The sequence below is a fragment of the Leucoraja erinacea genome, chromosome 6 (assembly GCF_028641065.1).
Source record: "Leucoraja erinacea ecotype New England chromosome 6, Leri_hhj_1, whole genome shotgun sequence".
Lineage (NCBI taxonomy): Eukaryota > Metazoa > Chordata > Chondrichthyes > Rajiformes > Rajidae > Leucoraja > Leucoraja erinaceus.
Genome location: NC_073382.1, coordinates 65442930 through 65456804, shown reverse-complemented (window position 1 = coordinate 65456804; position 13875 = coordinate 65442930). Strand labels below are relative to the sequence as shown.

Sequence of the window (13875 nt, the reverse complement as noted above, 5' to 3'; positions counted from 1 at the left end):
GAAATTCTTACTTGCAGCAGCTCAACAGAATATGTAAACATAGTACGCTGTAAACAATATGATAAACGAGAGAGAAAAATGTTCAGTGTGTGTGTGTATATATACACACATACTCACAAGTAGCACACACACACACACACACACACACACACACACACACACACACACACACACACACATACATAGATGTATATACATATATACACATACACACATACTCAAAAAACAAACAACAGTAGTGTACTAATAATAATAATAATAATAATAATAATAATAATAATAATAATATTCTATTTTAGTTCAGAGTTTATTTAAGGTGTAGTGTTTAATATCTGGCGCTTGTGGTCATAGCATTGTTTGACTGGAAATTAGAAGACAAATCATTTTGAAAGTCTATAATGGTTATGACTTTGGACATTTATTGAAAGTGTCAGCTTATTTAGGGAACGTATATTTCTCTTCGCGATGACCAGCCTAAGTGTGACCTACCCCGCTAGCCGCAGTGAAACATCACATTGCACCTCCAAACTATCCTCCAGCCACCCTCTCCACCTTCCAGAGATCTCCAGAAGGGTGTAATGCGAACTGCCACCGACAGATGTCGGCAAAGGCTTAACTTTGGCGCGGTCGCCAACTCCTCCAGGACTGAATTTTAATTGCGAATTAATTTTCATAAAAATAAATGTGAGTTTCATCCGTTGATTTATTCCCATTGCATCTTTTCATCCACGGTGATAATGAAATCTATTCAAATGCAAAGTTGCTTTCCATGTAAGCATGATGCCATCCTCACTTGATAGATTTTACACCCGGGGTTTTGGATCCCATTTTTGAATTCTCTCGTTAGACATAGACGGGATAATCGGGTCGTTGACGCATCCTACAATTTCCCAGATGTATATTGGATGAAGCGGGGAAGAAACGTGCATTAACTCTGTTTGATGTCACTGGGTACAAATACTGCTGCAAAATATACAAAGGTGATATTCGGGACATGGAGCGGACACGAGCGGTCGCGCTATATCGCGGTGACTTGTGCTCCTGCCGGCTTTGAATCCCCAGTGGTCCAGGAGGTATGTGCCTTGAAGGATCGAGCGTCGTGCCACTTCTCTAACCCGATTCTGAATGTCAACTGCCTCAAAGACCAGCCCCGCCGCCGAACAGCTCGTGTGTGTTTTTTTTTAACCAAGTGCTGCCAGCGAACACAGAAAGCTTCCCCCGGGAAACGCCACTGCCAGAATGCATTTACCTTGCCTTATTTATCGGAGCAGATATAGATAGGCATTAGGAGATGCCATCACAGGCCAGGATGCCGCGACTGGGTAAATATAACGTACTGTACATTTTACAGCGATCGGCAGAGAAGGCGCATATAAACCGGGCAATGTCAAATTGTGTATTGTATTTGAAGTAAAATGTTGTAGCGCTGTCATCCTTTCATCGAAATTGTTTAATCGGAAATGCCTATAAACGTTCGACTTAGTTGTCTGCCCATCTTGATTTCGACATTTTCAACAGCTTGATGGAATAGTTTGATTCAGGGGATGAAATGGATTTCACTCACCCACCCCACTCCTCTGATCTCTCTGTGCAGGAAATAACTGCAGATGCTGGATTAAATTGAAGGCAGACACAAAATACTAGAGTAACTCAGCGGGACAGGCAGCATCTTTGGAGAGACAGAATGGGTGACGTTTCGAGTCGAGACCCTTCTTCAAACTGAAGACCCGAAACGTCACCCATTCCTTCTCTCCAGACATGATGCCTGTCCCGCTGAGTAAGTCTACCTCTGATCTCTCTTTCCGTTGTGTCAATTGTCCGTGCAACCCAGAGTGTTTTATAATTGTGTGTTCTCTGAAGGAAAGCAGCACGAAGTGAGCGGGCGGGAAGGTGTAGGCTGGCATTTAGCGGCTGCCGCCAGAAGGACAGGTGAAGAGAGGGTTCGGGGAGGGAAGGCTGGATTCGGCGATACACGGCACACGTAGTTCTGCCTCCTGAGCTATCCGCGCTAAAGACAAACTGCGATTCACACCTCTTCGGGCATTAGCGCGGGGGATGCAATGTCCTTCCACAATAAGAACGGGATTCTTTGGAGACTAAAAGTGTAAGTAGCGGGACACTACATGTGTCGTAGTAGGTTAGATGGGACAATGTTCTCCATTACAACGAAGGGGCATTGGATCATCCGAGCAATCTACCATCAACCGCGGAACACGACGGAGAACACAAAGAATCACTGACACCAGAAGAATAGCACTGTCATATTTCATCAATGAGTCTTGGCCAGGATGTATTGGGATCAGTATATATGTGTTGGCTTTCAAAATAAATGAGCAAAATATGCATAGTATATGTAATCGGCATGGATGCATGAGTTCGTGATTCATGATGGATCAGAATTTAATATTGGAATGAATGCAAAGCATGGCTTGAATTATCAGCATCTATTATGGGGAAAGTGTTAGTAAATGGAAGATGTGTTTGTTTTCTGCGTGTAGGTCATTTAACTAAAGCACTGGCTAAATGTAATGTGATTAGAATTACAAAGATTGGACAGCTGTAGTAATGTGTACGTAATGCTGTGCTTGGACCAGGATTAGATATTGAAGCGGAAGCAAGACACGGTAATAAATGGGGTTTAACTGTTTTGTTTCGTGCGAATTGCATAACTGGTTTATTAATTATCTCAAATGATTTTATTATGCTTGGGGAAAAAAACCCACAATGACAACGAATATTTGTTAAAAAATACTATCCGAAAATTTGCAAAAAACCCCGCAAAACAAGGGAAAACACTAAAGTGTAGGGAGGTGTTCACGATATAAATGAAATTTGGTCCATGTGTAGATGTAATACATAGAAAAATAATACTGGTGACTGGTGATGTTTTCCAAGCGAGTTCACGCCGTGCGACATGGCACAATGTTTATACAACGTTACGAACCCTATCATGGTTATATTTACCTTTCCACTGAGGCAAAATACGCTTCCCTACCGAATTCTGAATAGAGATTGACTTTCAGTTCAAATCTGTTATGCAAAAGAAGAGATTAATTTGAAATTATCATCCTGCAGTAGAGTCCTGGCATTAGTCATATGAATTATTCTCAAAGCTCAATGACAGGAAATCTCCCAGGGCTTGGTAAGGATTAAACATTCAGGAATGACATTTTTGTCAGTGTGACTTTGGGGGTGCTGAGACAACGTGTGGCAGGAATTCGCAGTGAGATTCTGAATATATATTTCTTCTTTTAATCATAGGCTTCAAGACCATAAGATTGTTGCAACGCCGCAACAAATGATGACCCATGGTCCATAAGAGCAAAGTCCAGGAGCTTTCGGTCGACCTCCACAATTCATTGGTGGCATACAACCTATCTTGACTAAAGCTTTTAGATTCCAGTATTTTCGCCTTCCATCACAATGCATTCGTGAAGGTCGAAGATGGTTTTCCTACTGCGGCTTATGGTCTTACTGACAGTGGAAGATGTTTTCAGGAACTTCGACCTCAGCGTTTCTGCCCAGTCGGGCGAGCGAAGGGTGGTTGCCCACCAACCGGGGGACGTCGTCATTGGGGCGCTGTTCTCCATCCACCACCAGCCACCCGCGGACAAAGTCCACGAGAGGAAATGCGGCGCCATAAGAGAGCAGTACGGCATCCAACGGGTGGAGGCCATGCTCCACACGCTCGAACGCATCAACGCGGACCAAATGTTGCTACCAAACATAACGCTGGGGTGTGAGATTAGGGATTCGTGCTGGCATTCCGCTGTGGCGCTGGAGCAAAGTATTGAGTTTATAAGAGATTCCCTTGTCTCCAACGAGGAGGACGAGGGCATCGTGCGCTGTGTGGATGGAACCACGGTGCCGTTCCGAGTCAAAAAGCCTATCGTTGGAGTTATCGGGCCAGGTTCCAGCTCTGTGGCAATTCAAGTGCAGAACTTGCTGCAACTCTTCAACATACCTCAGATTGCATACTCCGCCACGAGTATGGACTTAAGCGATAAAACATTATTTAAGTATTTTGTAAGGGTGGTGTCATCTGATGCCCGCCAAGCTCGAGCCATGGTTGACATCGTAAAGAGATACAACTGGACCTACATCTCTGCGATCCATACAGAAGGTATGTAACTGAAATAAATTATGCTATCTTGAATGTTTCAATTATTAAGTAGGTTTAAATTATCTATTAAAACCCCGAAATTGCGAACAAAAAGTTACAGGAGTGCCTGACTGCTTAATAATCAGCAATGTGCCAAACGAAATGGTATTTAAACAGATATTGTTAAGCACTTGTGCATGATTTGTACCTGTTTAATATTTGTCCAAATATTGAACTATTGAAATATTTGTCCTATTTGCACTGACCAGTACTGAACGTCATGCAAGAAATGAGTTTCAGAAGTGTTCTCATTTTAATTTCTCATCCAGTTTATTATGGATCCGTGTTACCTGGGAAGGATACATCAGTACATTAGATTGTAACTTGGGAATTCTGTACAGGTGTACAAATGAAGTGCACAACCACTCAGCAATTGTTACTCTGTAGTGATTGGAATTTTTAATATTGAGAATCCAATCAAATTGCAAGTCAAATCGAAAGATCTGGTCAACATTGAAGGATACCAAAAAACATTTTTTGAAATTAGAGAACAATCACTCCAAAGTTTCAAAAACGTCATACTTGGTGCTTTAACACCTGAAGTATCTGAAGTATTTATATATTAGTTCAGTTTCCAGCAAGTTTACAGGTCAACTGCAAGGCATTTTAATGGATGTATTAACCATGTAACAAACCAGATTTCGGTAAAAGAGAAGGGGCATGCAACACAGTCACTTGTTGAGTGGTTTGCCAAATGTAAAGACGGAGTTCTTCATATTGATCTTGTGGTGAAGCCGAGAAAACAGAATGTGTGATTTTGTTTGCAATGAGGCGCTGTAATTAAAATTGCAACGTTCCTCAAATCATTTAGAATACAATTATGAGGCATGTATGAGGCAAACATATTGTTGAATTTGAAACTTCTACAGATTGGAGTTACTTAGAGGCATTTGCCCACTCAGCATCTTAATCATGCCCCAAAACTAAACCAGAAAAAGCTGGAATCTCCTACCTTTTTAGCCATAACACCTGTGGAGCAATGTAAGTATTTAATATTTCATGCGTCACCTCATCGGATCTGCTTGTAGCCACAGGCCTGGAAAGGCAAAGCATTTTGTTGTAAAATCAGTGCATACTTTGGTAAAATAAATTGAATCTTTTAATATATCTATTGCTTAAGGATTAAACAAAGCAATATTTAGATGCTGAAGATGCAGATGTGACCATAAGATGCAGCGTCATTCTATCCCCTACGTGGTAAACCAATACTATGAGGGATTCTCAGAAGCAGTTACATCATATTAAAATATGCAAGCAACATGTTAATTGGCTACTTCAACTTTCACTGCCATGGTTAAAGTTTGTCAAGGTGATATCAACAACCTGTAATATTTCTTTGCTGTTTTGATGATACAACATTTTGGTTAGATTAATTCTTTGCAGTACATTTAGAAAATGTCAAGAGACCCATCATTCTAAATATACATCCCTTTGAACAAAATATGTGAAATATCCTGGGGGTAACCATTCAACATAAATTCAACTGGATGAGCAAGGTACGTACTGTGGTCACAACAGCAGATCGGAGGCTGGTTAACCTGCAGCAGCTGACTAATCTTATGACTCCTCGATGCCCTTCCATCATATTAAGGTACAAATGAAGAACATGATTGAATACCCTCTCGTTGCTTGGCTAAGTACAGCTCTAAAGCCATGCAAGAAGTGTGACAGGATTCAGGACAAAGCAACTAATTTGCTTTCCATCCCAGTCTCTGCCTAAACCATTCATTCTCCTTACACTAGCGCATCTTGGCTGCATGTATACCATCCATGAAATGCCCCACAGATACTTTCTTATGTCATTTTGACAGTATCTTTCAAATACAAGAGCTTTACGAATTAAAAGGGCAAGGATTGAAAACACCCACTACTCTACCATCTGTACGTTTGCTTCCAAGCCTGATGTCATCCTGATGTGGAAATGCATTGGCATTTTTTTCATCAACAATGGATCTAAATCCTGCAAGTCCCTTTCTACCATCAGTTTTGGAGTATTTTCACCAGAAGACCTGTTGTTATTCAAGACTTTGGCTCGCTCTACTTTCTGAAGATTAAAAAACAATAATTGAGTGTTGGCCAGCTGACATTCCGAATGTAACTGAATCCATATGAATGAATTAAATTATTGCTTGCAATATAGTCCGTGGTGATTATGATACTACAAATACAAATTCAAAGGACAGTACAGTTTCTTTCATCTTAAAAACATTTTGCATTGCCAGAATCAAATGCAGTAAATAAACATCACATCAAACAATCCAGACCTTTTTTTCTGTATTATCTATTAATAAATAATTTCCATAACATTTTGTGGGGCCGAAAAGGAGAGAACTTCAAACAAGGATTCGAGATTCTGTAAAATATTTCAAGGAAGCATAGTCATTATAGTATCAAGGAATAATAAATTAGGTGCATATTACTTTGATTTTCTAGAAATTTGAATTGATAGAGGAATTTGCATGTCTCTGAAGTTGTTTTTCAATTATTACAAACTATTTATTCTGTGCTGTTCCAACTTGCTTGGAGAAGCTAGCTCCACTTGGCATAAAGTTTTGTACAAAGATTGTGGGTTGAAGGGCCTACTCCTGTACTGTACTTTTCTATGTTCTATGTTGCATACGTGAAATGTAGCCAGGTCTTGTGAAACAAAATTAAAACACTACAGATACTGGAAATCTGATGTAAAATAAAACAGAAAATGCTGAGAAAACACAGCAACTGCAGTGAGAAACACTGTTGCAGATCAAATATCTTTCAGGGGACATTTCCTTTGATGAAAGATCTTTGCCCTAAAACATTACCTGTACTTTTTCTCCACAAATTTGCTTGCATTGCAAATCATTTCCAGCTTTTTCTGTCTTTGTATTAATAGTTCTGCATTTAATTTAATAACTATGCATTTTAGATATCCGAGTGAACCAATATGCACATGGATTCATCAGTTATTACTCAAGTCATTCAAAATCACAAACTGCCTTGGACATGCGGCATGTTGAGTTAATCTTCATAAGGGTGCTTTTTAAGTACAATTGGTTGTTTAAGGAATAGCGACTTTGGATATGGTTGGATTATAATTTTAAAGCAGATTCTTTTTAATCAGGGATTAACACATGGATATGCAGGGAATGGAGGGAAATGGATCATCTGCAGGCAGATGAGATTAGTTTATCTTGGCATTATGTTCGGCACAGGTATTGTGGGCCGAAGGACATGTTCCCATGCTGTGCTTTTCTATGTTCAATGTTGATCAGGGCCATCAATACAAAAATGCTTGTCGTTTGAGAAGTAGAAAATTAAAATATTCAAACCATGTGGGGTAAGTTTGGGATTTATTTAATATAATGACACACCTTTGATACGTATGCATGAGCTGCAGCAGTTCTGCCTTGCCCTTGACTCTCTTACATGGTATTCGCTCCTCCCCATCCTGTGATGGCAAACGGTAGACAAAATCTCATTCACCTTGCCTAGCTGGACCAGCTGTTACTTCTTCTCCACCACATTGCATTATCTTTTGGGACGGAAGTCCCTGCGGCTTTATAGCTTTCCAGCAGCTAAATACGTCTTTTTCATTCCATCCCTGCATCTCTTTTCTTGCACATCATTAACCTGAGCCAGAAACGCAGATTAAAGAGTGCACTGGGCCTGGGCACTGGGTCTGTACTTGCTGCAGCTTAGAAGGATGAAGGGGTAACTCATTGAAACTTACCGAATAGTGAAAGGTCTGGATAAAGTGGATGTGGAGGGGATGTTTCCACTAGTGGGAGAGTCTATGACTAGAGGTCGTAACCACAGAAATAAAGGATGCTCCTTAAGGAAGGAGATGAAGAGGAATTTCTTTATTCAGAGGGTGGTGAATCTGTGAAATCCTTTGCCGTAGAAGGTTGTCAATGGAGGCCAAGTCAATGGATATTTATAAGGCTGAGATTGATAGATTCTTAATTAGTACAGGTGTCAGGCGTTATGAGGAGAAGGCAGGAGAATGATGTTAGGAGGAAGATAGATCGGCCATGATTGAATGAAGGTGGACTTGATGGGCCGCAGGGCCTAATTCTGTTCCTATCACTTATGACCTTATGAAAGAGAAAACCCAGGGCTAACTTGCCCCATTCACGTATGTGATATTGGAGAAATGACAATCAAATTAACCTGATAGATATTAAATCCTGCCACACAAAATACTTAAAGCTAGAATGAGATCTTGTCCTATATAGTTTGCTAGTCTTGAGGTTATGCTTACTCTCTCAAGATTGCATGGTGAAAGGTAGATTCCTTCAATACATGAATACTTTGTTAGTGTTATTATGTTTGTGCATTCAGTAGTGTATCAATGAAGTAAATTTGAATAATACAGATTACGTAACGTCTATGAAGAAAGAAACAACAAATGGTATACTCCTTGAAATGATCACTTTATTCCTGTAAGTTAATTTTTCTGAGAGTGGGTAGGAAATATCTGCATTTAGAGATGAGTAAATGGGTGAAGCTATCTGGGCTTCCAGTGATTCAAATCAAAAGAAAAAAACTGCAGATGCTGGTAATTTGAAATAAGTATAGAAATTGTTTGATATAATCAATTAATGATTCAGGTTAATGAAGGTCAATCCATCCAAACGGCTAACTGTTTCTCTCTCTCTCTACAAATATTGTGTAACCCACAGTGTCTTTCCAGCAATTTATGGACTTTCAATCTATTTGGGAGAGGCTCTAAACAAAATTAATAGAATCCTCTCAGTCAAATTTCTATCCATTAGCCTGGTTCTGACATTTTTCTGGTTAGATCTTATAGTTCCAATGCCAGTAGAATCTTATAATAAGGTTGTTTTTATTTTGTCATAGCCGTAGAGAGTAATATTTTTTAAAGGGTGTCTTCGCAATAGAAATGTAAAAGGACCAATTTATAAAGAACCATTTTTTGTTGCTTCCAATGGCAGCCAAGCAAATGTCCCTAACACACTTAGAATTGTTGACACTTTAAGGACCATTTTCCATGAAACCCAATGCAATATTAAGATTGTATCATTTGAAAGATGTTATTTCGAATATCAATGGAGCTTGCTGTGGATGAAAGCATGCAAAAAATAAAAATGAAATTCAAAAAGCTGCAGCTGCCAGAAATCAGAAAATGCTGGAAAAACTCAGTTGGTCAGGCAGTGTTGGTGGGAAGGGAGGCAAAGGTAATGTTTCAGGTTGAAGGCCCTTTTAATTTCTATTACTAAAGGTTGTGGCTTAACATGGGAATAATAATGGTTCTGCTGATTGATGTAGAGAAGAACAGCACTGGCAAATATATAGTAGATGTGGAGACCACTGACAATAGATCTTTCTGCTGTTGCATTCAAGAAAATAGTATGATATACATCAAAGCAGAATGGCAAAGATGCATGGAAATCAGATTTACAATAATTATTTCTAAATGAGCAAATGCACATTTTTTTTGCACAGTCATCCCTGATATGCCAACAATCAAATTAGAATGCAATCCTAAAATGCATTGGAAACGTTTATGTATTATTCTCTTCTCAAAACAATTTACAGTGCTGTATAATTTTGTCTGTAAGTATTATGGTCATGTGTGATCTAAGCTTCATTATAAGTTTGTTATTTGAAATTATATTGGCAAATTTGAAATGTGAAATATATTAAATGTTGTTATTACAGTTCACCAGTTACGGTTGGACTCCATTTAGAAATGAGTATTATACAGGTGACTGTGACATTTGAGCTGCAAGGTATATTATGGGCAAAACAAATCAACCTCTAAATTGTTAAAATATCTAAAAATAGACAAATTTATAATTTGAAACAGCTCATTCAGAAGTTAATGCAACAAGTGTATGATATGCATTTAGATTTTACAGCTTTTTCGTATTTCAAGATGTGGAGACCACTGGCAAAGGCAGTATTTATTTGTTTTCCCTATTGTCCTTGAAGATACACCTTGCTTTTAGGTCGGAAGTTGGGATTCACTTCAAACAGAAATGAAGGTAGTATCACTTGAAAGGCATGCTATTTGAAATACTAATGGAACATACTGTGGATGTAAGCATGCAAAAATAATTATGAAATTCAGGAAAGCCGCAGATGCTGGAAATCTGAAATTAAAAAAGGAAATGTTGGAAAGTAGCTTAGCAGGTCAGGTGCTGTTGGTGGAGGTAATGCTTCGGATTGAAGGCCCTTTTGGCTTCCATGATTAAAAGCTATGGCTCGGCCTTGGTATTATATTGGCTCTGCTGATTGATGTAAAGAACAGCACTGATGTGTTTGAAAAGGACTATAGCTCTTCCAGACATGAAGAGGATGTTGTGGAGTTTGGAGGGAAACCTGTAGGTGATTATAATTCCAAGCACCTACTTGTCTTTGGCCTCCTTGGTGGTCATAGAAACATTGATGAAGTTATGCCAAGAAAATGCAGTGCACTTCTAAGATGGCATGCAGAAAAATCATGGTGCTCTGATGGTGAAGGGAATGGACATTTAGTGGGTTGCTGAACTGTCAGCCTAGTGAGCCACTTTGCCCTGGTGGTGGTGAGTTGGCCACTTTGCCCTGATGGTCAGTCGTCAGATCTGCCCTCACCCCGATAAAAATAAAGTCTTACATTATGCTCCTGATGTATGCCTTATGATGCTCTATCATTTTATTTCTTAAATATTATTTTCTTACATATTAGTTTTACTGAATTTTAAAATGTTGGAATGTCATGCAATTTTTGAAAATCCATCCAATGAAATATTTAATAAACAATATGTGTCAATAGATACAATTCGTGATTTAGGAGATTGTAACAGAGGAAAGCTCTGTGGCACTTTTAATGGAGTCTGGTGATTCAAACAATAATGTGTGCAAAGACTTTGAACTTGTCTGTGACACCAGTGCCTTTGTTACTGTGAGACCTTATTCAGATCATCTCACCACTTAAATATTACATCTGAATTATTGCAGGGTACATCACCGCTTCTGTACAACATAATTAAAGGGGAGACTGATGATGATATGCAGTCTTTTGTCTGCCCGTAGGACATTTTATAATAACTCTTTTGAATACCATTCTTCTACTGATTGCCAACTACAGACCTCTGCTGACTAACTAATTCAAGAAAAAGTAATTTCAGGATGTTGCTTTGTCAACTATGTTGCATTTCCACGGCAATTTCACGAGATCTTTCAACTGAGGGATGGCATTAGCAAGAGAGGCTGTAATTAAAGTTTTATTTAGCCTTTAATTTAAGGGATTATTTTCAGACTCAGAATGCAATAGCATGTTTCTAGTATTCCAGCCCACATAGAGAATGACATTAAGCTGAGATGGAGATACATTGAGTTAAATACAGATGATAAGTGATGCTTTGGTGTTGCTTATAATTATGTACAGTACAATATTTAATGAATTATGTTGCAAAACATGTTGCATGTAGCCAATTTAATCTTTTAAGGGTAGGATATAATTTGTGTTATATTGGAATGTAAATGTAGATATTAATGTCAAATTGAAATAATTAAAAATACAAATTGGCCATTGAATCCATTAACAAGATAATAGAAATTTGGTCCAGTTTTGGAGTAGCCACAAACCATTATTATGTGATCATTTTATTTCCTAACTATAAGTAAGAAATTTTAGGAATGAAAATATATTACTATTTTCTTAGATAAGTCTCATCCTCTCCTTATTTCCTTAATTTAGCTGATATAATTGATTTTCGCAATCACTTCATGGGTTTCAATTATCTTTCCTCCTAACATTCCAAACTACCATCTTCGGAGTGGATATATTCATGTGACATTCCTTCTAAATTCTAATGTATTATTATTTCAGATATTTTCCCTGATTTGTAATCCCTGCAACAGAGTTAACAATTGAGGTAGATCAGCCAAAACAATTCCTGGTTAACTACGATAATAATCCTCTGGGCTGAAAATGACTATTAGTGCATCTTCTTACTTAATGAAAACCTCTAGGTTTCTACAATGAGTTCAGATTTTATTTTTTTGTATAGTATTTTTATTAGAAGCATATGCATATTGTAACCAAAACACATTTTGTTTATCGATTAAATATTGTTAATAGTTGGGATCTCAGCTATCAAAATAGCTGGGGTCCTCGTTTATCAATTACATATTAACACAGCTATTTATTTATTTTTTTATAGATAGAAAGAAAGGAAGAAAATATTTTTTAAAAAATAGAATGAATTACCAATAATACAGCTTTGGAGATAGGTCCATAGATTATAAAATGTAACTATTCATCTAATCCTAGATTCAAGTTTCAGTCAGCCTCCGTGCTGGACCAATTTACCCTTTCAGAAAATCAATAAATGGAGACCATATTCTAGCAAATAATTCTGGTTTGTCAATTAAGACAAGTCTAATCTTTTCCAAATGTAAGGTCTCCAACAGTTCCATAATCCACATTTTGATAGTAGGGGTTGTTAATTTAACATTAATTTTTTCCCAATTATTATACTATAAAATAATTTGTCGGCACGGACTTGTAGGGCCGATATTGCCTGTTTCCGTGCTGTAATTGTTATATGGTTATATGGTTATAATCAAGGAAATTTCTTTGGCTTGTTGTAAGTTTTAGGCTTTGTTCTGATATTCCTAATATTATTAGTTTTGGGTCGGGATCCAATTGGATATTAACAACTTCAGAGATTATTTTAAAAATATCCATCCAGAATTTTTTTATTTTGATACAATTTACCAAGGTATTAGCCTCTGAATATTGACATTTGTCACAGATAGGGGAGATATTTGGAAAAATTCTATTTAATTTTGTTTTAGAGTAATGCCGTCTATGTAGTACTTTAAATTGTATTAAAGAGTGTCTGGTATTTAATGAGCATTGATGTATATGTTGTAGACTTTCGTCCCAAATATCTTTCATTATAGGTTGATCTAATTCATTTTCCCATACTTGTCTATATAATTCCGTCGACGAGACCTCACTTTCTGAAATAACATTATAAATGTGAAATATTAATTGATCTGTATTAGGATGTTTATTCAAACATTCATCAAGAATCTCTGGCTCTCTAGTTCTATATTCTTGTGTATGTGATTTAACATAATCTCTAAATTGTAAATATCTAAAAAAAATATTTAAATGTAGTCCCTAATTCTGTTGTAACTCCTGAAATGAAAGAAAAATACCTTTTCTATAAAGAGTCCCACCTTTTTAATTCCATGATTTTTCCATTGTATAAAACCTTTATCCAACACAGAGGGTTTAAATGAAGGATTATTTACAATGGGGATAAAGAGTGATAAATCATCCAATTTTAAAGTATTTTTTAATTGTTTCCAAATTCGAATACCACTATATATTATAGGATTTTGTATAGGTTTTTTTTATTCAGTTTTGTGGGAGCTAACAGAATCGAGCCAATTTCAAAAGGCAAACAATCTTCCTTTTCCATCTTTAACCAGTCTGGTTGCTAATCCATACCTTCCAACCAGAAATTCATATTTTTAATATTAACTGCCCAAAATTAAAATTAAAAAATTGGTAAAACTAATCCTCAATTCGTCTTGGATTTACATAAATGTTTTTTACTTATTCTATGGTTTTTATAATCCCAAATAAAACTTGTGAGAATAGAATCAACTTTAAAAAAATTAAAAAATTTGGAGATATATCGGGATTAATTGAAAGAGGTACAGTAATTGCGGAAGAAAAATCATTTTTATGGCATTAATTCTAGCGAGCA

General features: G+C 37.4%; 1 protein-coding gene across 1 annotated transcript in view; it reads left to right on the top strand.

Annotated features, from left to right (window-relative positions):
- Positions 1-857: 857 nt before the first annotated feature.
- Positions 858-13875, top strand: part of grm5b (glutamate receptor, metabotropic 5b) — a 473006-nt gene continuing 459988 nt past the window's right edge. Inside the window, 2 exon segments of the mRNA XM_055637258.1 lie at positions 858-1322; positions 3262-4123. Coding sequence (XP_055493233.1) covers positions 3445-4123 — 679 coding nt within the window. The 5' untranslated portion in view covers positions 858-1322; positions 3262-3444.